Source organism: Homalodisca vitripennis, chromosome 6 (genome assembly GCF_021130785.1).
Source record: "Homalodisca vitripennis isolate AUS2020 chromosome 6, UT_GWSS_2.1, whole genome shotgun sequence".
Taxonomy (NCBI): domain Eukaryota; kingdom Metazoa; phylum Arthropoda; class Insecta; order Hemiptera; family Cicadellidae; genus Homalodisca; species Homalodisca vitripennis.
The window spans coordinates 87,224,278-87,250,583 of NC_060212.1; the positions used below are offsets into that span (position 1 = coordinate 87,224,278).

At 34.5% G+C, this 26,306-nt stretch overlaps 1 protein-coding gene across 2 annotated transcripts; it reads left to right on the plus strand.

Moving 5' to 3' along the window:
- Positions 1-21,861, plus strand: LOC124364533. 2 transcript variants are annotated; one of them, XM_046820090.1, is made up of 5 exons: positions 1-215; positions 12,792-12,840; positions 13,990-14,123; positions 19,387-19,702; positions 19,916-21,861. In XM_046820090.1, the coding sequence occupies exons 3-5, from the start codon at positions 13,997-13,999 to the stop codon at positions 21,426-21,428; spliced, it is 1,956 nt and encodes a 651-aa protein (XP_046676046.1). In that variant the 5' UTR covers positions 1-215; positions 12,792-12,840; positions 13,990-13,996; the 3' UTR covers positions 21,429-21,861. The 2 variants fall into 2 exon arrangements, with proteins under 2 accessions (XP_046676046.1, XP_046676045.1); XM_046820089.1 differs by lacking the exon at positions 1-215 and adding an exon at positions 3,418-3,614.
- Positions 21,862-26,306: the final 4,445 nt, after the last annotated feature.

Consider the following 26,306-nt stretch of genomic DNA (forward strand, 5'->3'; position numbering starts at 1 on the left):
CACTATGCGTTGTAGTTAGTAGACTATAGTGCTCTAGTATAAATTTGTTGTCCTCGTTTTGTTTTTATTGATTATTTTTTCTTCTTCGTAGTAAATCTTTAAATATATACATAAAAGTAATGTGTGTTGAAATTGGATCGCACTCAAAACAGTTTACACTTCTTCGAAAAAGGAATTAAGCTATTAAAAACAACGTACTCTTGTTTGTACAATTTGTAAGTAATTTAATTGTGTATTATATTTCTTGAGTTGTATTAGATTAAACGGAATTAATTTATTCTCTATGTACAAAATACTTGTGAAATGTAAATACATTATAATACTCTGTTAAAAGTAACACTAAAAAGATTTTACGTTTGTAATCAAAACCCAGCCCCTTCATTAAGCATCACTTGGATACTATAATATTATACTTATCATGTCACGTCTCCTCGTGTCATGTTATGTCATGTCCTGCCTCGTCATACTTGTCATGTCTCGTCATGCATCTTCATGGCTCGCCATGTTTTGTCATGTCTATTCTATGTCATGTTTCACCATTCTCGTCATATCGCGTCTTGTTTCTAGGATGTTAGTGAAACAAGTTTCACACATGTTAGAAATTATATTTGTCATTACATGTTAGAAACAGAGAGGTCCAAGACTACTCCTAGAGACTTGGCCTTATTACAGATTTACAAACTCTCACCACTATTCTCACGGAGGGTCTGTGTATGATCTTTTGGTGCTTAGATATAACGCAGTACATTTTGTGTATTTTACGTGAAAGACCATTTCAAGTGACCGGATTAAAGGTCATTACTTATTTGAGAAATGCATACTGTATCAAATTAGGATTATAAGGGATCTTTACACTAAATAATACAATACACTCGAATAGTTCTTTTGAAGAATATTTCTTTCGATCGTAAAGAAATAAACTAAAAATTAAAACTCGTTTTCCTTGTTTGTACTTGTAAAACATCGATTTTATGTTTTAAAATTATGAGAAAACGTAGAAAATCGATTATTATAATTTATATACCGTCACAAACAATGACGTATTGCCGCGCATAAAAACTGCGATAAAACTGTAATGGATTTGTCTCGGCATTGTAACGGAATAGCAGAGCGAGTGATTTTGTTAAACGGAGGTGTGACTGCATTGTTGAGTGCACTTCAGTTTATACTGCGATAAAACTATACTGCTACTATACTGTTCGTTACTATACAACAGTACTGGTATTATACTGATAACTGCTAAACAATTAAATTATTATCATACAAGGTGTCCCAAACCTCCACCTCCATATTAGTTTTTTAATTGACACGTATATGCCAAATGTCTTACTACATCTTGACAGTACAGAGTACTTACTAGCTAGGCGGGCTGACTGTTCCCAAAAATATACAGCGGGCACAAATTAATGAACAGAGATAAAGAAATTTATGTTTATGTTTATTCGTATATAACCAATCAAGTTCTCTATGTATGAAATATTTGGGAATAGTCAGCAATTTTCGATAGGAGACCCCATTTCTAGTGAGAACTTATTTGGAAGTTATAAAACAAAAAGAAGGCACAAACTAGAGTTTTTGCGTCTACCCTACCTAATGTGGTGTATAAGGTAGAATGATTCTCTAAAATCCTTATTAATGAAACATGTTGTAAAGGTGAAAATCTTCCAAACTCACGTTGATTTCATAAAGGCCTAGTTTACTTGATCAAAATGGTTAAACATCGCTTTTAGACAGAAATAAAGCATGTACTATAAAACCTATTTACCACATTTCAAACATTTCTGGTGTGATGGATGGCAGGCGTATTGGATCCTTGTATTTAATTTTAATTGTTTTACTTTTGATGAAATCTCTTCCCCCAATAAGAGGGTGGGGGAACATCCTCCGGTTGAAATGCAGGATCGTAAACACTTTCTACCATCTTATTAATCACTGTAAGAATTTAGTACCGTAATATCTATGAGTATTTCAAACGTTAACATTACTACCAATAAAGTAAGATCCAACAATGACGTTTCCCAAAATGCGTGCCCGTACATATAAGTCTGGCTGCTGCGTAGGGTCTTTAATCATCAACTGTATAAAACAGTTGCGATGATTGGCTATACGATGTAAAAAATGAACTTCCTTACTAATATATAGCTGCAATTATTAGACTAATATTCTCTCCAACACTGAGTTACAAAAAAAATAAGACCTTAGATCAGTCTCTATTTAATTCCTGATAAAGTTTTACTTTGTGAGGGTGGAATTTGTGTTTTCTTTTGTATTTGTGAATTTCATGTACAGTATTTTTTGAAGCAGTAGAACACAGTCGTAGATGTGAGCGTGTGACATAATTCACTATAACTTCAATTTGAATTTCTTCTGTTGCAATGGAAGGTTATCTTTCTGATCATGCAGCATCTTTGACACTGAAAGATGTCGAGAAATTATGAAACAAAGCCTAATGTATGTCCTACTGGTAGGGACGGATTTAGCATTTTGGTGCCCCTAGGCCCAATAATTTTTTTCAACCACTAGTCTGGTTAAAGTTGCTTTCCTAAAAACCTTTTTCTTAAAACATTATATCAGGCCTATATGTTGATTGCTTAAACACCACTCCACGATGGAATTTTATCATTGCTAGTTTTTTTGAGGAATTTACTTGGTTTTGGCTTAACAAATTACCGTTAATGTATGAACAATAGATTGGTTAATACCTTTGGTTTTGCTCAATTTAGTCATTTGGGAAAATGAATAAAAAAGCTCTGTAATACATTATAAAATTTAACAACAACAACTGTATCAAGAAACTTTTCTTTTGGCCAACGCCCTGGGAGCTTGTGCCCATAGGTGACATGTTCAGATAAATCTTTGGGGAATAACCCACTCCACTGAAGTGATTGATGAGAAACCCGGCCCTGCCTACTTGTCCGTAGCATCGAATAAACATACATTACAATTTTAGTTTGTGACAAATAATTGCGATGAAACAAAACATGGTCTGAATGCTTATCACAGATAACTAATAAATACTAAGAAATAAAATGTAAATACCCGTGGTATTCCCTGATAGTGAATAACAAAACCTGATAAATGCTGTGTTATATGATTTATGTTTGTAGTGTTGGTTTATTCTTGTTTAACTTGCTTTTCATCTAGATTTGGCGTTATAATTGCACAAAACACTGGAATGAATATTTCAGTGTCTTTAAATAATACTTCTAAATGTAGCCTAAATGAAGGGTTTTAGGAAAATGTATGATTACGCTTGTGTTGGTACAAAAGCGGGTGATAATTTCAGTAGAAATCTGATCAATCACTTCAGTGAAGTGGGTCACTCCCCAAGGATTTATCTGTGCTCGAACATGTCACCGCAAAGTTGTTACGACAGATATTTAATTTATTAAATATATAGCTGTACAACGAGATAGGCAATCAATGAGAGAGGAGGGTGCGCGCGCATCGCGGTCGCTATGGATACCACATCAATGACTGGAGCCGAGTCCACACGTCTGTAGGGTAAGCGGTCTGGTATTAGTGCATCAAAATATTAAGTGTTTTAAGTGAATTGGTTTCTGGCTGAAAAATTCCTTTGATTGACGACATCGAATATTCATACTTCTGTCGGGGTAAGTTACTACAATAATTTATGAAACTACTATTTGATATGAAAAGTAAATTAAAAACATTGAGTGATTTTAATTTTATTTTTATTTGCGTTATTATTGATTATTTTTACAGACTTAATGCTTACATTTTATTACGACTATAGAAATATCGACTCTTTAACAATATACAATACTAAATTTACAGTGCCTAAATAATTTTAAAATGTAAATCTACTTTTTGTGCTCAAATTATATTTTTAGCACAGAGTTTCATTGTTAATTTACGTTCCTTCGGCTAGGTTTTACAAATTTACTAAATCTTTTGATCAAATTTTGTTAGGTGTTTTAAAATTTTAATATCTATCTATGAAATGTATCTATTGAATTTGTATCATAAACAAATTAAGAGAAACAGTTTTGACTATTTGAACAAGACCAGAATGTTTGTGTTTCATATTAATGCCTCTACTCATTATATTAAAAAATTTGTCGAAATAGTGCGCGTCGCTTAACAGGATAAAATACTAGTCGAATCTAATCACAGACACATGAAATACTATCAAATATTAAAAACTAATTTTCGTACATATGCATTTGTTGTGGAAAAATGTATTTCAAAACCCTGATGACCAGTTGCAAGTCCGTTATCTTTATAGCGATAAGACGTCTGATTCAGATAATTTCATTGATAACAATTTAATGATGTATGAAATTGTTTCAGAGTTTAATTGCCTCACTACAAAATGTTTTGGGGGTTTAAGTTTAATCCAGCTTTAAGTTAATAATTTTCAATGCAGTACACAAACACAAAATAATAAAAATTAAACTAACATAAGAACTTAGATTCACACAAATATCATGATGTAGTAAATACAGTAATACTTATCATCAATCTAAGATTAATGTATTAACATGTTCAGGATAGTGACGTGGTACTAAAGTCAATAGTGCAGCTGTATAAGTCAATTTGAAGGTGAGACTTTTAGATTGGATTACCAATAAATTCTCATTCAGTTGAATTTGTCGTCCGACTGTGTTCCGATCTCTGCAATTGTTTGAGACCTGTAACTTAGTTTCCAAAAGTTTCTCCATTAAACATTTTTATAATTTCAATTTTCCAGGTTGTTTTACAAAATACATCATACAATAAATAAATCCAAGTAAAACGAAATTTATCATTTATATCAGGGTTTTAATATATAGCAGATTTGTTTGTTTAAATATGTTAGTTCTGGATATGTATAAATATATACAAGTACCTTAAAACATTTTATATAATTAAGATGGTAAATGTTTCACATAATTATAATTCAAACACTTGTAAGTCAATGGCAACATAATTATTGTGTTCCATAATTGTTCTAAATTTTAAACAAAAGATAAATCACATTAAGGAAAATTATAGCAATACACGCAACATAGAGCTAATTGATTACTTAACGTAATGATCTCTTTGTCAAATCGTTCTCAATTACAAACCTCGTCTAGACACGTGTAAATACGATCATAATACATTATATTATGTTAATTAAGTTTACTACGGTACCGGAAATTATAGCATACAATCAGAAAGCTAGTATGTCATTGTATACTTATCAAAATATTATACAGACGCCATCTTGAAATATTGTGAGATTTTTTTAATGCGTAAAAACAAAAGTTATTTAACACTGACAAAAATTTTAAAACTCGTTTTCCATTTCTTTATGTATAGCAACGGAGATAAGCCATATGCTATATTACAACCACCACAACAGATTTGAAGGGATTCCTTTTCAGTCCAATTTTCCTTCCAATTCATACATAACGCGTTATGAAATTCACATGACTTGTATCGTTCAATGTTATCACAGAAACTGTATGAGGTTATCAGAATACAGACACTGATAACGCCATATGACCAGTAAACGATACTGTCGTGCAGAGATACGACAATCATTGTCGAGAGAGTACTTCTGGTGGATTGACAGTTTCGAGTGTACAAACAAGCTCTGAATCTAAAACCCAAGTTATTACACACACTAACAAGTCAGGTGTGTCCGTCCGTCCGTCAGTGACTAATCAATACACGAATCCTGGCTTTTCATAGGTTAATGGCTGAGCGTTAGCAAAGCCTACCACTCGTGAGAGTAGAAAACGTTCATTTTCCTCTTCCTGTTTGCCAGTCTCCACGGTATTTTGAAAACGAACAGACCGTAGACTAGTGGAAAGTTAATGTTAAAAGTTGATGACAAGAATTATTTTTAGCGCATTCTTGTGTTGTTGTATCCCCACCGGAACTTGTATTTTTGCAATACTGCTATGAAACCTAACTCAATAAACAAAAATGTGAATGTACACGTGGCAAAATATATCGATAAAGATTATCTGAAACTTCACTGGCTGAGCTTTACCGAACTCTATCACTAGTGGGGCTGGAAATTTCATTTCTGCCTGTAGCTTTGCATGTCTGTCCCTACGCTATCTCGAAAACGAACTGTGATATAGACTGAATTGTGCATGAGGTTTCATTTGTATGTGTGGAACGCAAAGTTCGATTATGGTACATGCCACTTTATAGGATTTGGCTGAACGTTAGCAAATCTTTTTACATTGGCCTTCTTATGGGTAATCATAATGGCAACGAGAAAACAGCATAACAAATAAATTTGTAAACAAAGTCAATAAACCCGTACGATATTAAAAAATGTGACACATGTACCTTAACTATCTCATCACATACAACAACACAAGGATGTACCCATCGAGAGGGCCCAAGATGTCCGGACCCCCTCCAAAAGTTTTCAGTGAACGATTATTATTATTTAAATAATTTAGTACTACTGACATGTACTACTGAAAGATCGTTTTCATCAAAGAAACGGGTTAAGAAATTTTAAGGAACAAATTGGCACTTACGCTCTGTCCACTATGGGAAAATATAAGTTGTCTGGACCCCTCCTCTTAATGTTTTCCTGGCTACGTTCTTGCAAAATCATGTTATAATGACATTGTATATAGACTTTTATTATTTAAACGCTTATATGAAAACCAACTTAATGAACAAAAATGTTAATGTAGCAAGATATGTCAAGAATGATTTTATTTATGGAGTTTACATATTGCACAAACTTGATTTCTATAACAATGAGTTCTATGATGCGTTTTGTCTATAACCTTCTTTTTTATGCCTGTCTCTCTGTCTATCTATCCGCTCTCTCTGTCTATTCATCTCGAGAATGAAATGAGCTATAGATTTGAAAGTTGTCATGCAATCAGTGAATGCAACACGTGCTGTGGCGTCCTTTTCTACCTTGTTTGTACATAGACAAGAATGGATTCAATGATGGTGCATAACCAACCATGGAATTTGGCTGAACGGTATGAAAGCCTATCACTGAGTAGGCTGACACAATTCTCTTACTATATCTGCCGGGGAGATGTAAATATTTCTTTTCATTTTGGTTTCTGTATTTGTCTGCAGAAAATCGACCGGGATGTCGTTGTATATGGTATGGGACGATGGCTTTGTATGAATGGTAATGGGCGAATGTCTGTTAATTTCCTTGTAATCTTTATTTTATTTATTTATTTTTAATTTCATGAAGAACCTTCTTTTCTTTTTATTATTTTAAATAAACATAGATTATCAGTTTTGAATGAAAAACAGTAATGTAGACAATACTGTGGCTCTTGTTTTACACTAATAGTAGAGTTTATAAATATGTGGTTAGGTGTAAGAGAGTCCTAACCTCGCCAATTGAATATGTTTTTCTTTGTGTTCATTAAAGACATTTTGCATTTCATTTCACGTCGAGAATGAATTGTGGTATCGACACTAAATTCTGCATGCGATCTTCGCAAAGCCTATTACCCGACACTAGGTGTGGTGTTCTTCTACTTTATTAACGATTACGACCGCATCCAACATAGGACTATCATAGCATGTACCTACGACTATGCACGCAATTCCCTGCAAAATTATAGGAACGTCATAGTCATATACGTTGGAGACACTTCGTGACGACTGAAAAATATTCCAACACCATGAACCATACAAGAATAGTTGGACTGTAAGTTGGAGAGCAGTGTTTTGGGGCCCTGAATTTAGATAGTACAAGATACGTTACAAAACACTAAATCATATTTCTCAGTATTCCATGTGTATAATATTTAAACTCCGCTTATTTAGTATAAAATATAATTTCATTGTTAGTCTAATTTGGTTTGTGAAGGAAACGTGATTTTTCTGGACATTTGCTTTCGCTCAGTGATACAAAAAACTGTAACACGTGCGTTAGGTTAGTTATTTATCTGAAGAAGGGATCAGATTGCAGATATCGAAACGTAGTGTTACTGTTTTTTTTATCACTGAACGATGGCTAATGTCCGAAAAATTCTGTTTACCTCATCGTCAAAAACAAACTTCAAGTAACTTGGTTTATATTTGTATTCTTTGTCTATAATGCACATTAAGCTGCAGTGACTGTATATACGATGACGTAGAGTAGGGTGATCGCTCCCCATTGGTCGAAAAAATTTTAAATGCCCCTTTAGATCCTAAAGTCATCACCTGTTCGGTCAAGACGGCTCCCTGGCGGTGCCCCTGCCTTCATTCTAAAAAGTGACTCAGTGCGGGGTGGGTCTCTATCTCGTTGTTCATTTGTGCCGACAGTTTCTTAAAGCTCTTTGAAATTTTGAAACTCATAATTTGCGAGCATTATCTCGAGAACCCCCTTGACCCGCTTTAGATTTTCTTAAGTACGACCCTTGAGAGATGTAGATTCCCGTGTGACTACATCTCCTCCGTCCCTAGGCCAGTGACTCTTGATGTGAACTGTATTTATTCCCCTCTTATTTCACCTGCAAATATGTCTATAGACGTGTTAGACCCTGTTGGAATGTTTTAGGAGAATCAGATCTCATTCCTCTATTCAAATCTCTTTTCTTTCTATAATTTCCTTTTCCTAACCATTTCTGTTGCTCTAGTATTTGTTTTCCTTTACAGTAAAAATAATATAATCGGTTCATAGAGCATCATTGCTTTCTGAACGGGATTCTTAACCCTCAACATGATCCATTGGTCCCTGGCCGAGCCGGATTTAGTTCTTTAGTAATATTGATTTAAATTCTAATACAGTCCATTTTGCTTTATCAATTAATTTTGCCATTATTTTTCTCTTTGTAGTTTGTATCGTCAAAACAACTAACTCCTTTTGTAAGATAGTTTAATTCTTACATTATAAAAGTATTGTGGTCACCATCTTGTGGTCGTAGTTCATCTTTGATCACAAGGGATAGCTTGAGTTTTACTCAGATAGAAAAGTCCGCAAGCCCCTTATCGCCTCGTCAATTAGAATTATTGAGTGTTGAGCTATTTTCTATTTTCAGTTTGGACTTTCACCCGGTACATTCCATTTTCGAACTGGTTAGTTTACATAGTTACACTCTTTGTCCACTGCAGTTCAGTCCATTAAAAATATTCTATAATAAAATTATCCTTGTGCCTTGAAGGTGCTTCTCTAAGTGATCTTTTTAATTTAAGAGTGTGAGAGAAAGTTATTTGAATTGTGCATGTTATTGGCTGAGCGTAGGCGAATTATCATTCGAGAGGCTGGAAAAATAGTATTTTGTCTGTTTATCCACACGATAACTCACAAACGACTTTACATATACAGTTTTAGAAATTCTCCATGAAGCTTCGTTGTTATATTGACAACAATGAGTTCGATTATGGTGTATGCCACTCCATGTGATTTGGCTGAATATTTCGACATGGTATTATGGGGTAACTATAATAGCAACATGAAAATAGCAGAATAAATAAATGTTTAAACAAACTATAAATAGTCATATGGGATTTAACCTGTGACATACTAATACATGTAGCGTACCTATCCCAAAACCTTTCGGTCACTGCGTGTACAGAGTTTTATTTATAGAGTAAAAAATTATGGTTGCCTGTAAAGTCGGTTTTTACGGGCGAAGATTTTACGTGACAACGTCTTTTTCTCGGTAGAATATTTATTGATATGAATATTATTAAATTGCACAATAGGAACAAGGAATTGAATGAAAATAAGAATTGCACAAATTTTAACTATAGAAATATATTTTGTTTACTAAAACATTGTACATAATTTGAAATTAATTAAAATTTGTTATTGTAAATGGTAAAGTTGAATAAAACATTTACTAAAATTGGAATTTGAAATTCTTGCTAAACACAGTTAAATTCTAACTCCGCGCGTGGTGATTGGTCGGTTTAGTTCGTTTGTTTGGTCGCACTGTTATGACAGGTTAGAGGTTATAATTTGTTATTTTAAATGTTTGACTAGCAATACGCGCTGTTTCTTCTCAATCGACTGAATTACGATTGATTGCAGAGTGATTTAAACTAATAATTTACTTAACACTATCAACATTTGTCAATAGTATGACATAACCTATAAACTCAGTTTCTCAACTTTTGTGTCAATCTAACAATTAATCAATCAATCATAGTTTACGATAATGAAATATCAGTGTACAATTATTTACCTTTACTGTTGTAGTTGTTGTAAATGACGAATCTAAGCACTCCACATTTTCACGAATAAACATAGTTATCTGCTTTATCCCGTGCGGCGGACCCACAGTTATCTGCTTTATCCCGTGCGGATCCCGTGCGGCGGACCCACTGGACGGGCATCGTAACGTTACCAGGCGTTACACTTTTTCATGAGTGACTCCGAGCCGCAGCCTAATTTAAGACGTTATCACGTCAAAATAAAAATATAAAGAATGGAAAGCCAATGTTGAAAATATGTGATAATAGTAGAATTGATTGCATTCTTGAGTTGTGGTATCGCCGAACTCTAGCTCACCTGAACGTTTATAACATAGATACTACTATAAAATCTTATTAAAACTTATTAAACAAAAATATAAATGTATATGCGTTAAGATATTTGGAGAAAGATTTCATATGTACATTTTAAATGTTGTATAAAAATGTATTTCTATATACACAAGAAAGAGTTTATGATGATGCATATCCAACCATGTAATCTGGATTATTGTCATTGAAGAAAGGTCATCATACAATATGCTAGCTTAGCAATATGCTAAGTGATTATTTTTTTCCGGTTATAAAGCCGCAGGATATATAAAAAAGAAAAAAATAAGTTACATTTATACTTGCAATTTGACATGCAACCTCAGCGAGGCCTGTTACGTGACACAAAGTGTGATATACTCCTACCTTGTATGTAATTAAAACCCTATTTAGGAAATTAGTATTGAGAGTTTATGTTACCACATAAATACAAGTTTGAAGTTTTAAATTTAAATATAATATAGTAAAATACGTTAAACATAAACGTTCTAAGTAATATAATTGTTTGAAATTTCTTATAAATTCAAATTCACCTATGGTATGAATCGACTTACTAATTAGACAGTTGTATAAACTGTTCCTCAGAGTTTCAAAGTCGTATTGATATTCTCTGGAAGCAGGTTCTAAAATCTTGTACCACAGCAGGATGAATTCTTGGTGTACAAAATGCTGTATACTAGCAGAGAAATGCCATTCCACTTCACAGATCTTTGGTACGTTTTCTTTTGAGGCATGATTATTAATTTCAATTATAAAAATGAATACACCGTCAGGACTCAAAGAGTTTGAAGAGACAAGATTGTGTATGGTCGGAAACATGCCATAGTCGATAGAGTAGTAACAGGTCACGATGGGGATTTACATAGGAGAACCCCCATAGAGTTATTTCATGTCTAGCTTATACTTCAAGTAGAGAGTAATATGCCTTTTCTTATGCCACGGGGATAGGCCAAGAACAGCTTTGATCCTATTTAACGTAAAGATCCTAGAGCCGATTCGTAGTTATGAATGAATAGGATTAAATGTTTTCGAGATGTCTTTCTTCTCCTTACTGGGTGACGGTTAGGATATATTAATTTTAAGAAATCTTACTAAACGTTGAACAGAAAAAAATAGATACATGTTCATAATAAGTAACGTCCGTATACACATACACGAGAATTAGAAAGGCGCATTATCCACGTACTGTAATATGGTTTGGCTTTTATAGATCAAATATACATGAAAATAAAAAAAAACAGGACCTGATAATTTGAACTTCACTAATAATCCTCAAAACAATATTGGGCGGTGTCACCTTTTTTCGGTAAAAAAACTTTCTTTTTTTAATGAATCCTATTTTAGTGTGATTGAAACTCACGAAATAATTCAAAATTTGCGACCAGTTTTGTATTTGTGCAAAGCAGCAACTTCTATACCCCCCTTCATGTCTTTGAGAGTTTACAAAGGAATACCATAAGTCGGAGTAAGAGCAGAATAATAGTTCTATGGTTCAAGAAGCTATAAAAAGGATTTTCATATCTGAAACACTCGTAAGACGAGACCTTATGTTCAAAGCCTTCAGTTTGATCAGCTTTGAACCCGTTAATTCTTCAGACCAGCCTGTCAATGGAAAACGTAACATGTAGATCATCCTTTATCTTAATATCAGTATTGTCCGTGATGTTTGTGATTTCGTCACAAGATACCAATTGACATAACAATTGTTTTTAAAGACTGAATAAGAGTTTACCAGTAGCAGTATGAGGCGAATAAATCTCTCTTCACAATCGTCAACATAAAATCAATGCCACTAGGTGTCACTGATATATCAAACTTGTGCTTTCCAAGACGTGCGATATGGTGTTATAAATTTGGGTGTGCTGAATCGAATGCTCTTCACTAGTATCTATAACATATATCGGAATATAGTGGTGGATAATATTCAAAACTACGAATCAAAGAACTTTTGCCAGCAATTTTGAGTGCTAGTTAATAGTTTAAAAATTAGTGAATATCAACTAAGAAACTGATCATGGATTGATATTGCATACAATAAATAATACAGCACATTTATTTCAACCTGGATAAAATTTAAATTGAAGTGATATGAACAAACCGAATCAAATAAAACGAAACAAACGGGACATCTTTTTCCCGGACATTTGCTATCATCAATGATACAAAAGTCAGTAACACTGCATTTCAGGATCTACAATATCTACAATATTATCTCTTCCTCAGATGAATATTGATCCTAATATTCGTATTTGGTATGTTTCATCCTGTTTCCTTCACAATCCTTCATTAAAAAAAAAAAATTAAACAAAAGACGAATGAAAATATGTTGTGTGTTGTTACAGGCTCCATAGAAATGGATCTACAGTTCAATACCATGAAGTAACTTGTATGGTAAGTTTTGATTTTACTACGACTGCATTCAATGTGTATAAATATGAATATATTGAATATACATTTCCACGAACATTTCAACGTTCATATTTACGATTGATATTACGATGATAAAGTCAGACGATCACAATATAGAGTACGTATGAGATAGGAAATTCATTTCTTGAAGTGTAATTAGCTCCCGACAGGGCCGTCTTGAAATCGTATCGTTGTCCGATTGTTTATGCCATAATTCTTGATAGAAAGGTCTTAGAGACTTGGAAGTCGGTACATAGTTTTGCCCTTAGTTAAAAGAAAAACTCTATAGATTTTTGCGATCAAAAGGCACTCTCTGCAAGGTCGTCTGTGCAATAACTTTTAATAGAAGATCCAAGAGACTTTAAACCTAGTACAAAGGTATACCTTGGTCCAAGGAAGAAACCTATATATTTTCGGATCAAAAGGCAGTCTGTCTCTCTGCAAGGCTGTCCATGCAACAACTTTTAATAGAAGATCCTAGAGACTTAAATCATAGTACAAAGGTTTCCATTGGTCAAAGGAAGAAACCTATAGATTTTAGGATCAAAAGGCAGTCTGTCCCTAGGCAAGGCTGTCCATGCAACAACTTTAAATAGAAGATCCTACAGACTTAAATCATAGCACAAAGGTTTCCATTGGTCAAAGGAAGAAACCTATAGATTTTAGGATCAAAAGGCAGTCTGTCCCTCTGCAAGGCTGTCCGTGCGACAACTTTTAATAGAAGATCCTAGAGACTAGTACAAAGCTTTCCCTTGGTCCAAGGAAGAAACCTTGATTTTGGGATCAAAAGGCAGTGTCTTTCTCTGTAAGGCCATCCATGCGATAACTTTTAATAGAAGATCCTAGATACTTGATACTTAGTACATGGGTTTCTCTTGCCCCAAAGACAACTATTGATTTTATGGTCTAAACGTCAAAGACATTTTATCAGTCTGTCTGCTCGTAAATTTACGTTCTGTCCTTTAATAATCCATTTATTATCTTGAGTAGTTTTATCGTTACATGCATTAATGATTAGCAGGATTTGTATTTTAACTAAATTTATAAACTAAAAGCAATGGAAACACTTTTATAGGTTTACTTAAAATATGGTATCAGTAATGTTTTAGCGTGTGTTGTGATATGTTGCAGTGACCACATGCCAGTGAATACCTGGTTTCTGCTACGAATCTTCCTGGTTATCGTATTCCTCTCCCTGTTTATACTGCTCGAGCTGCTGATAGAACGATCGGACTTCGATCTCCTAGTGCCTCACTCACAAACTGGTAATTCATTTGAGCTGTTACCATTGTTAGTTTTGGACATCTAAAGCGAGGGCTTAAACAATCCTGTGTCAATCTCTGGCCACGTGACCAAGATTTGTGAAAAGTCAGTTAGGTATAACAGTTCACAGTTCACAAAAATCTTTATTTACCAGAAAGTTTACAAAAAAATACAATTCCATGTGCTACACAAAGCACGTGTGGAAAAGGAAAACAAGTTCTTTTTTAATATATTGGCATTATATATACATTTTACATACAGTTGGCAAAGTGCATTTAAAGCCTATTCAGTCTCTTTTGGCAGAAGGTGAACTTAAATTTAAATAATTTGCATGTTTCAACATTTTTAGATATTATAAGTATATAAACTATTACACAAATCAAACAAAACCAAATAATAGTCAAAAGCTTAACAAACATAAGGACTAATTAGGCAGATTATATACATATATATATATATATATATATATATATATATATATATATACATACATACATACCTATAAATATTATATACATATACACACATATCAGTAGTACATGATTAAATACAAAAATTAATCAACTGTTACAAATATATTAAGTTATTTAACGTTTAAGGCAAGTTTTAATTGCACCAATGGTTGGACATGCACATTGTAAAACTCATTCTTCATGCAAAATTGCAAGTCAGATATAATCTTTATTGAGATACCTTGCCACGTCATGATACATTAATATTTTTGTTCATTAAATTAAGAATTTGGGTGTTTAAATGATGAAAGTCTATGCCAAGTCCTAAAAAAATCAAGTTAGGCCACATAGGATAAATTTGTTAATATGCCACTTGTTAAAATCTCCTATAAAACACGTTTGTGTACACATTTATTTATTCTATGGTTTTCTCGTTGTTATCATGGTTTCCCGTAAGGCCAATCAGAACAATCCCATGGAGTGATGGGATTTGGCCATACATGCACCATAATCGAACTCAGTGGTCCTAATATATAAATGAAGCTTCATGCAAAATTTCAAGTTAATAGGTCAGTTCGTTATCGAGATAACGTGCGACATGTAGACAGAAATGAAATGTATCTATCCCCACAAGCGATGGGCTTCGCTAAAGCTCAGCCAATAAATAAAGTATTCCCTGTGACAAGAAACCATGCCACTCGATATCTAAGACCTAAAACCCGTTAGTCTAAAAATGCCTTCAACCAAGTCCTCCCGCAGGTATATTCTGCAGAATTAACCAGTATTTAATTATAACGACATAAAATTTGAGTCCGACCTGCAATAAGAGTTATTGTTACAAAAGATAGCCTCAATTTCAGAGAGGGGTGAATAATTCGTGTAAAAGAAAAAACAAGATTGGTAAAAAGGTTTACAGATGTCGAGACGTAAATGAAGACAGATTTGGTCACACCGAAAACTGTCTGTGACAACTGCGTTTAAAAGCAGTTTTAATCACACAGTTCTGATATGGTATTTCATTTAACTCTTTCGATAGCTTTTGATAATCCACTTTTCATTGTGGATTATTAAATACAGATACTACTTAAATTGCCAGACAGTTTCAAATGTATTTTCAAATAAGTTTTACTTTTCATTTTTATCCGTTTTTAGTTGAATAGTATACGAGGTGAGACAATGAAGTAATCAGACTGATATGAAAACAAATGTTGCTTATCATTATAGTCAAGTTTAGTTTTGTCTGCTTCAAAGTAGTTCACTCGTGATTGCACACACCTTTTCCAGCGCTTCTGCCATTGATGGTAACATTTCTTGAGCTCGTCTTCTGTAATATCCTCCAAAACCCTCGTCACAGCTTTTTGGACATCTTGTGTTGTTTGAAAATGGTGTCCCTTCACCGCCGTTTTGACTCTTGAAATAGAAAAAGGTCCCACGGAGCGATATCGGTGAATAAGGTGGCTGTACTGAAATTTGTTTTGAGGTTAGAAATTACAGGGGCTGTACTTACAGAGCAGTATGGGATGGGGCATTATCATTATGCAAAGTCCAATTATCAGCAATTTTGGCCCGTGCCAAAATTGGGTACGCAAGAACTCTTTTTCAAAGTTATTACTAGACGAACTGTTTATCGATTAATTTTCAGTTCTTCTGCAATCATTTTATGGACAATTTTCGATCAGATCGTACGAGTTCACGCACCCTGGTCGAGTTGACACCCGTACGTGAGCTTGATGGTCGTCCACTGCGGTCTTCATCTTCAGATTTCACATCTTCAATTAGTTCTGCTTTACTAAACATTTTACGCCAACGAAAAACTTGAGCTCTTGACATAAACTCCTCTCCAAAAGCCTTCTGTAGCTTACCATAAGTTATCGTTGCGTTTTCACCGAATGTACCGCAAAAAGAAATGGAATACCGTTGCGCAATATTATGCGGTTCCATTTCCGTGACGAGAGACACAAACGTGTATTAACCTATTAAAGCACAACTCAAAACTGAGCTGTTGCATTGACGTGCCGCTTGGACTAGAAGCAGTTTATAGATCAAGGTTATAGATATTGTTCCTATGCAAGCCTGTAGGGTTGCCACATCTTGCAAAGAAACTCAGTCCCATTACTTTATTGTCGGACCTTGTATAATGCGTTTGAGAAATATTAATAATAATAATAATTAACGAGGTTTAACACTTTTTAAAACCATTTCACATAAAAAATAGTAAAATCCCGAATAACTTTATTGTTCAAATTAAAACTTTCTAGTTCGTCTAACTGATTACAAACATGACTAAAGTGGTTAATTCAGCCGCCTACCATTTTGTCTCTCCATTAAAGTCACTACAGTAAATAGGATTACCTCAACTTTAGTTCTATCCCAGTAAAAATATTTTTCTGTAATGCATCATATCAAAATGATTAGTGTGTTATCTGGAATCTGACGCTGCCACAGATTTGACTCCTGGAATCTAGAGTCGTGTGCGTCTGAACTAAACTCTTCATTCACATTGAATAACATCGTTGCTAAGTTATGTGTAGAAAATTCGGTTGCTCCACCGTGCTTAGAAATCGTGTCTAAAACATTGTAGTACACTCGATTGTGCACTTGATGAGACAATGAGAATACCTCTTCACCTAGATTACACTATATTTTGTGGTCTAGACGTCTCTGATGTCAAAACTATGAGAAGATTTCGGTTCAATCTTCTTCGTCACCGACTTTTTTAATCACTTCAGATGAGCATGACTTCACATTCCAGGAGTCAAGTTTGCGACAGCGTCAGATTCCAGATGTTGCACTAAAAGGAAAGTGAACTGGAGCTAAGCTCAACATTCTTATTCAACAATACAAGCTTCTCCACTTAGTAGGTTTGCATCAACGTTTGTTATATGCCAATAATAATATAAATATTTATTTCTAACTCCTCACATCATAATCATTATTACTTATTATTTCTATTAATTCAATAAAATTTTCTTCCTATTCAAGAAGGTTTGTCTCAACATGTGTCCTATTCTAATGTACTTACTTCTCTCTAACTCCTTGTATTAAAATGATTTAATAATATTAGTTGTTATTTCTAGCAGTTGAATAATACTACAAGTTAGTAGTACACCAGATCACTTGTCACGTAACAGACATACAATGATACAGAAAAGAAACTGGTACAAAAATTACACAGTCAAATTTCATGGTTGTACATTCACCATTATAGAACATATTCTTGTAGATGTGGAAATAAAGTTTTATGTAAATTCAAAGTCTACGGTGAATCCCATGATAATATTTTATGCATTCACGTATTTGTTTATTAAGTTAGGTTTCATAGCATTGTTAAAAAAAATAAAAATACGGTGAGCTAGAGAGGGTATTAGAATGCGCTAAAATCAAATCTTATAACCTACTTTGAATATTGACTTTCCACTTTACTATTTTTTTCGATTTACTCTATGAATAAAAATGTCACATTTCAAAGATCATATTATTGTGGTAAGTTAGCTTATAATTTTATTTATTTTGCTATTTTATTTATACCATCATGATAAACCATAAGACGAATGTCATAATATTCCCTAACGCTTAGCCTAATGGTGAACTTCACCAGCCATGGTGAAGTTCACCACCAGCGACCTCAGTGCTACTTATGTAGAAATGAAGCTCTATGCAAAGTTTCAAGTCTATAGGTTATTACTTTTCTAGATATCGTGCAGACAGAAAAATGAAATTGTTACAACTTCTTAAATGACTGGCTTCACAAAGCCCATCTGGTAATTAATTATCAGTACATTATTATGAGATGTTTTATGAATTTGTCGTAAATAACATTTTCAGCATGAACAATACAAATTACACGTGGGAATAAAAAGTTAAACTTTTAGAAGTTACTGTGAGTGGTATCATAATGAGAGAAAAGTACCGTGTAAAAATTGGTTTGACCACTGCATGGTCTAGAAACTATTTAATAAAGCTCAGCCAAATGAACAGTGTTCCTGCAAGTATAGCTAAAAGAATTTTTATATTCATGTTGCCATCACATACTCTTTATAATAACCTATTATGCATACTTAATTCATGTGTGTCTCTGTGTGCTAACCATTAAATTGTGCTACATAAAGGGCAAAACATGAATCAAAGTCAAAGGTTTTTATATCCATTGATCGTGACAAAATGAAATAGGCAACGTCAATGCTTAGACATTATTCTACAAAATCCTTTGTGTATACTTAAGAGCTATAATCCTCCGAAAAAAAGCTTAAAAGGGCTTTAATGTTAAAAGGGCTTATATATATATTGTGTTCTCTTAGGACAAGAAGCTTAAAAGTTGCCCTTAGTCCTGTAAGAACCTTTGCGCTGCTTCCGGAGTGACAGGATACTCAGGATGGGTAAGGTTAGGGAGTAGGGGCCGCCTCCTATCGAGATCCATGAGGAAGAATTAGGGCACTAATCTCAAAGTCATGTCTCCCCGGAAAAAGGGGAGGCAAGCTCTGAACCAGCCCCTCCAGTCAAAGAAGGCAGGGGGTGGCACACTATTGTTGAGGCTGTCAAGAACCTATGAGGTTTGGGGAACAAACCCCACCAACTCCAACAATCATCTCCCACAGTAGACTAGACCTATCGAATTGCCCATGAACCCCAGAATCTTGACATTTGCGGTTAGTGATACCTCCTGGACATCCATAAGGTTACTCAGATTGAAGTGACACATCGGTTTTTTGCTGTACCCAGTTTTGGGTTCAACTGGAAGGTATAAACCAGCCAGAAGTGATCCCTGCTGGGTTTATCGTAAGGCTTTGTCACACATTGATTTTGCATTTTTCAGACCATGTCGATGGCGCTCCACCACAGTCCGGGTTCCTGGTCGACACAAAGGGTTGTCGTATCCCAGATTTGGACCCGATGGATCCCTCCATCCAGAGATTCATCTACGACGAACCCCCCATCAACTGCGTGGAGCAGTACGGACCCGCTCTGGTGGAATCCAATCTGACCTCCCTCTACGTGAACCTGCCCGCTCTGGCCTACTACAACGTCAGCGACACGAGTCAACTCCGATGCTGCTACTTACCCTTCTGGAGAGTCGAGGTGCCCGAGTCTGCCTCGGGAGAGTATCCGTCTAACGTAGACACGCGTGTCAAGTAGGTGACGTAATTCGGCAAATCCTCTCTCTCTAATTTAAATATGAGATCGTTATTTGTTCGATATCAACAAATTCAATCGTTAGGGTAGCCAAAGAATGTTGACAAAAAATATTAATTCTCTTTCCAATGTACATTTCGGAAATCTTTATAATTTTGTTTTGTACTTTTCATCATAATTATGAAATTGTTATTGTATGTATTCTGTTCCAGGTTTTCCGACAAATGTATAGTTTTCGAGGAGATAGCGACCGTGAAAGACGAATTTGTGAAAGTAACTTGTTCACTAAACAACGAATCTATTTATTTAGACTACCATGCTTTTACTCCTGTCAAAAGAAGTGTCAAAAAGAAGGTAGAATTTGAGGAGGAAGAAAATGCCGTCAGTGTCTTAATGATAGGAATAGACGCCGTGTCACGTTTGAACTTCCATAGACAGATGCCGCAAACGTTAAATTTCCTTGAGAAAAACTTAAGTGCTGTTGAAATGTTAGGGTACAATAAAGTAGAAGACAACACGTTTCCTAATTTAATACCGGTGCTGACGGGCCTATCAACAAAGGAGTTGAAGAAAGCCTGCTGGGCAAAGGCAACGTCGGTATTTGATTCTTGTAATTTTGTGTGGGACAACTTCAGCGATGCAGGATACGAGACGGCTTTCGGTGAAGACGCTTCCTGGATGGGGATATTCAGTTATTTGAAGAGTGGATTCAGGAAACAACCAACAGACTACTACATGAATATTTTTAATAAAGTATCCGAGGATAAGATCGGATTCGAGAAAAGACTAAATGCTAAGTTGTGCGTCGGGCCAAGGAAAACCATTCAAGTTTTGTTGAACTACGTCTATAAATTTGTGAACGCCATGAGGAACTCTCTATTTTTTGGATTTTTCTGGGGCTCCAGCCTCACCCACGACTACCTGAATCTGCCCAAATACGGAGACGAAGAACACAGACAACTCTTGGAGAATCTTTACAATGAGGGTGTCTTCAACAGAACTGTTCTTGTCGTTATGAGTGACCACGGTATAAGATGGGGAGAAATAAGAGGAACCTTTCAAGGGTACTTGGAAGAAAGACTGCCATTTCTTTTCATTGCCTACCCAAACTGGTTCAGAATCAAGTACACAACGGCTGTGGCTAATTTGAAGAAGAATACTCATAAATTGACAACGCCTTACGATCTACACGAAACGCTGTTGGATCTCAGCAACGTGGCCCAGTTGGACCAGGAGACTCTGAGAGAGAGGTCTAGGCGGTTGGAGAGAGCCGAACCACTTCCTAGGGGTATCAGCTTATTTCTACCAATTTCAGAGAATAGGACATGTTCGAGCGCTGGAATAGACGACCACTGGTGCACCTGCCATCAGACTAGGGACATCCTCACCAACTCCAGTCAGGTCCGACGTGCTGCCAATCGTCTAGTGAAGCACATCAACTCCTTGCTACTGCAGTTTCCGCAGTGTGCCGAACTTCGGCTTTACAAGATTCGGAGTGCGAGAGAGGAAAGCTCTTCTTTTAAAACACCTAGTGGCATTCAATACTTTACGGTCACGATAGAAACTACCCCTGGGCGAGCGCTCTTTGAGGCGACGGTGCGCTACAACGGAAACACTGACAGTTTCTCAATAGTCGGCACTGTTAGCCGTATAAACTTGTATGGCGACCAAAGCAGTTGTGTGACCCAGTACAGGCTTAGATTATATTGTTATTGTATTCATTAGTCTTAGCCAGATTTTGTGTTTTATTTTTATACGGGGAAACATATTTATACAGGTACACAGTATGAAACAAACTTGTTCTGATGAGTTGCGACTGCCTTTAAAAAAAATCCTAACCTAAAACTTAAAAAAGTATCTTTGTTATCTATTGTTTAATTAATTGGCGCTAAGGAACAAAAAGTCATTATCCTGTATTTTCTTCAGTTTGACAAGCTGCTGTACGATTTGTCAAAACAAGGACTTTGAGCTATTTTACTTTATCGTAAATGTAGTGGTTAAGTTATTTATACATAAGAATAAGCTGTGCCGAATAAAGTTTAAACTTTTGTAATATAACATATTATTTATTTATTACAGGAAAACTTTATGAAATGTTACCTTCTGTTTAAGTTTTGACCAAGCATAAAATTGTAAAAAATATTGTGAATTTGTTATATGAAGATTGTTTGATTACGAAACCTCACTCTACTAATTCAGTTGATAGTTTGTATTTGGTACAACCAGGAGCATCGGAGTTTATATTTTTTATGAAGGGAAGCTGAGTACACTTTGGAAAAATGAGGTATATCTTTAGCGCACACGGAACTTTGGCGGCATCCGCGGTAGTTAAATTGAAAGGGGATTACTTGTATTTGAAGAGAAATTTTGTCCTGAGGATTCAAATTGTTCCAATTAAAAAAAACCATGAATAATGTAAAACTAATGCTTTAATTCAAAATGAAATTTTCCATACCGCATACCACAAATTTAGATATCAAATTGCGATGTAAGAAAATATCATTTAATGCAATCTTAACCTCTTCATAAGACATAATTTGGTCCCGAATCCTCGCATCTATAATATATTAATGCACACCCTTTCTCTTAGCTCCATTTCCGCAATAACTAAAGGAAAGAATTCTTGATGGGTAGAACGATTGCAAAATACTGAGGGTTTGGGGCTGATAAGGCTAACCAGTTATCTGATTAGTTGGTAAGTTCAAAAAATGAATGAGAAAACCTCTAGTTTTCACCATCCATATTTTTCCATATGTATATGATGCTATTCCTGTCTTCAACAAAGGCAATATAGTCAGATGCGAAGTGTTTGCTAAATTAGGGATTGTACCTGGGGTAAACTGTGTGTATGTGCTTCAAGACATGGACATGCTACGCATCAAAAAAGCGAATAAAGCCGTCGATGAAATAGAAAAAAAAGTGTCGAAGACAGACTGCACTGGCAAAAAAGAGGCTAGAAGACGACTATGAATCATAGGAAGCAGACAACCCCTCATATGGTGCAGGAATGCATTTATAAAGTAAGTTTAGTTGCTAAGCTAATGGATGCTCCAATTAAATGGCTTTTTCCGAAAATAAATTCTTTTGGTAAATAAGGAACATTATCTCCAAAACTATAAATGATAGATCAATATTTTTTTTATCTTGGAGAGGACAATAATCTTCGCATTTTAAACACATGGTTTAAAAAAAATTTCAATCAGAAAATATTTAATTGCGACTAATTTATAAAAATTACTGGTAATTTTTAGAGTATTTTTTTAAATTGCCAAATATCCAAAAAATATTTTTTTTACAAAAATCTTGTGATAAAAGATGTACATATATTGTTGTGCTTTATCAAGGAAAAACAGTTCTAAGTGCTATCATTTATAGTTTTTTGGTAAATGTTCCTTAAAGTTTGAGAATTTAACATGGGCTTAAATGGAGCTCCCGACTCCCCTTAAAAATGAAGTGTCACTTGATGAAGATTTTCATAAGATTTCTTCTTTTTGAAAAAAGGACGAAGTTGCACAGAAGTCACCAAACAGTAGACTACATTTTTTATACCCTTATTAACACATACTGAGTTCAAATTTTTACTGGTTAAAACGATTACAAATATAAGGGTGTTTCCACACTTTTGCCTAATCTTGTACCGTGGTAAAATTTGACATTGTAGCAATGTTATCCAGTGTTGACATATGCAGAAAAATTTCAATACTTTAGAGTCTTCGCAAAGTTAGTTAAAGCGATAAAAATATATGTTCGTACTTATAGAAGAAAGTGAGAATTTTAAAACTACTATACAATGTGATCCTTGCTCTGTCCATTACACATTACAACAACAATTCCAATAATAAAATACGCTATGTACCATTAAGATTGCTACGAAGATACGACATTGCAATTTAGCCTAACATTTTCAAAGTTTTTATGAAACCAAGAAATCAAACAAAACTTGGGAGAAATTTCCTCCCATATGTGATAAGTTATTGATATACGTCATATAATTAACCTTTCAATTATATTTATTTATTCTGTGTTTTTTACCGTTGCCGACAGAGTTACATTGTATATAAAACCAATGTAACTAGGGTTACTTCTTCGACAGACAGAAAACAGAATGTTTAACGGACGTTTGTTTACCGTTTTCAGTACCGATGTAAAGTTAGTTGACTTGTTCACGTCGAAGTAGAGAAGTAGAGTTTTGCACCAAATTCAGCCCCCTATAGTCTTGTTCGATACTTATCGTGGGCACATGATGCAGAAAATGAATCTTTGTCATCAACTGGCGGGAGAGACTTAGTTCACATTCAACCAATAACGCAATCATGCATGAGTTATAAGTCCAAAACGTGAATGCTCCACAGTCACATCTAAATTCACCTGGCACAAAATACTGTAGATAAAGTTAAATCGGCACTTTTGAGAATAGGAGAGGTTCTAGAAATAACGTAAACTTAGGTGGTTCAATTTATATGGCATTTTGAATTAATAAGTATTTGATAAGCAAAAACAGTAATATTATCAATCTTTAAATATCTCTAAAGTTTGGTGAGTCTGAGACACCTTTTAAAGTAAGCATATGCCAAAATAAGATTTGTGGGTATTCGTTTAGTTTTAGGGTTAAAATAAAGTATATCAGAACGTAGTGGAACTATGAAAAGGATTGAATCTTCAGTTTAGCTACATTTAACGTTCCTCTTAGTTGCAGCGTCTGGAATTTGACGTTTTCACAGACTTGACTCCTGGAAGTTGGTGATAGTCGTTTGAAGAAATCCAAAAAAAGAAGGTGACGAAGAAGCTCATAATTAGGTAACTCTTACACTGTGTCGACATCAGAGACTCATCAGTTCCTGGAATGAACATATTAATCACTTGTGTTCCAAGGTGTCTCGTAACATATACGTTATCAGACATATATGTATATAACGGGTCTGTTCCCCAAAAATTGTATTAATTGCATACATTTTCCCATACCTCTCATATAGTATAGAGGTATGGGGTAAATATGAAGCAAGAGAATTAAAAAGATTGTTTGTTAGACTTTGAGGATGACATTTAATGTTAGAAACATTTAATTATGTTAGAGGTACCTTTAAACATTTTGGAATTCTCACTCTGTTTTCTTTGTCATTTAAAAAACGATTCCGTTTTTTTTTCGTTATAATTGTACACTGACAACAGGCAGGGATGTACATTCACATACTAGATTTAATGGACATGTTAGGCCACATAAGTATAGAGGAACCTATATGAAAATCTACCCTCTTATTCTGTTAGATGTTTTTTAAGGTTTTGCCAGAAATCATTAAGAATGAACCAAACTCTCTATTGTTTAAATCTAAATTAAAATCACTATAAACCAATAATATGTTTTATGATGTGAATTAATTTATAAACTATTTTCAAAATTCAAATTTAGTTTGTTTACAAGAGATCTATTAACAATGAAGTAAATGTTCTGTAGGCCATATAGCTACAAGAAACTAATCTTTATTTTGTTACTTTTACATGATAACAATATATTACTAAGTATTATAAAGCAATAAAAATTCCAAGTGTTTGTCACATTGCTACCAACAATATTGTTGTAAGGCAATACAGAATTTATTTATTTAGATTACAAAATATAGTGTATTCTACGTGAAGATGTATTGTCATTGTCTCATCAGGTGTACAACTGAGTGCGCTACGTTGTTTTATAGACGATCTTTAAGTGTGGTGTAGCAATCGAGTTTTCTACACATAACGTAGCAATGCTGGGAAGGGTTGGTTCAATGTAAATGTTGATCCATTTGATCTTCCTTTCAGTGCAACGTCTAGAATCTGACGTTGTCGCAGACTTGACTCCAGTAACCTGGAGCCATGTTGGTCTGAAGAGATTTAAATGGATCTAAACTCAACATTCACGTTGATTTCGGGACATTTAAATTTTGATTTTCTTCCTTATTCCTCCATTCTATTGGGAAGACTCATAAAACAGGGTGACAATTAAGTCTGGAACCTCTTTTTTTAATTTTTAAACCACAATAGAAAGAAATACCAAAGTTCACACGTGCTTACTTGGGGATAGTAACGCACACATCTGCCCAATTACCGACCGGATAATCCTTTTGGGGGACGGTCCACAAGGAGTCAGACAAAATTCCTAAACAGCAGCATAGGTCAAGTTTGGTATCAAATTAAAGGTCTTACTTATTAGAGTACAATGCCGCAAACCGGACTTCAAAAGGTGGATTCATTCAGTAGTTATAGCTATTTGAATTTTTAAAACAATTGAACAATGTAAATTATTAACTATTGCAAGTAAACACCAATTTTTAAGTACCTGTGATCAAAGTAAGTGTTCAAAATGTTCCCCTCCCATCATCTGACAATGTAGTAATCGAAGCCAGGAATCAATAATTTTTAACTATCACAAAATTCAAACAGAAATATATCAAATATATTCGTTTTTTAAGTATTATTTTTATTAGAAAATGGCATATATGGTTTGGAAATTTAGATATTATAGTGGACCTAACTGTTTAATGCTAAATAGAACTTGATTTCACCATCCATCCCCATAGTTCTGGTCAGATAGAATGTTCAAATATTAATCTGTATGAAAATACATCT

Bases quoted from the DNA above. Each gene is read 5' to 3' on its own strand.
- LOC124364533 (XM_046820090.1), top strand. From the start codon at position 13,997: ATGCCAGTGAATACCTGGTTTCTGCTACGAATCTTCCTGGTTATCGTA. The intron at 14,124-19,386 runs GTAATTCATTTG...TGCATTTTTCAG, and splicing joins AGTGCCTCACTCACAAACTG to ACCATGTCGATGGCGCTCCA. The intron at 19,703-19,915 runs GTAGGTGACGTA...ATTCTGTTCCAG, and splicing joins AACGTAGACACGCGTGTCAA to GTTTTCCGACAAATGTATAG.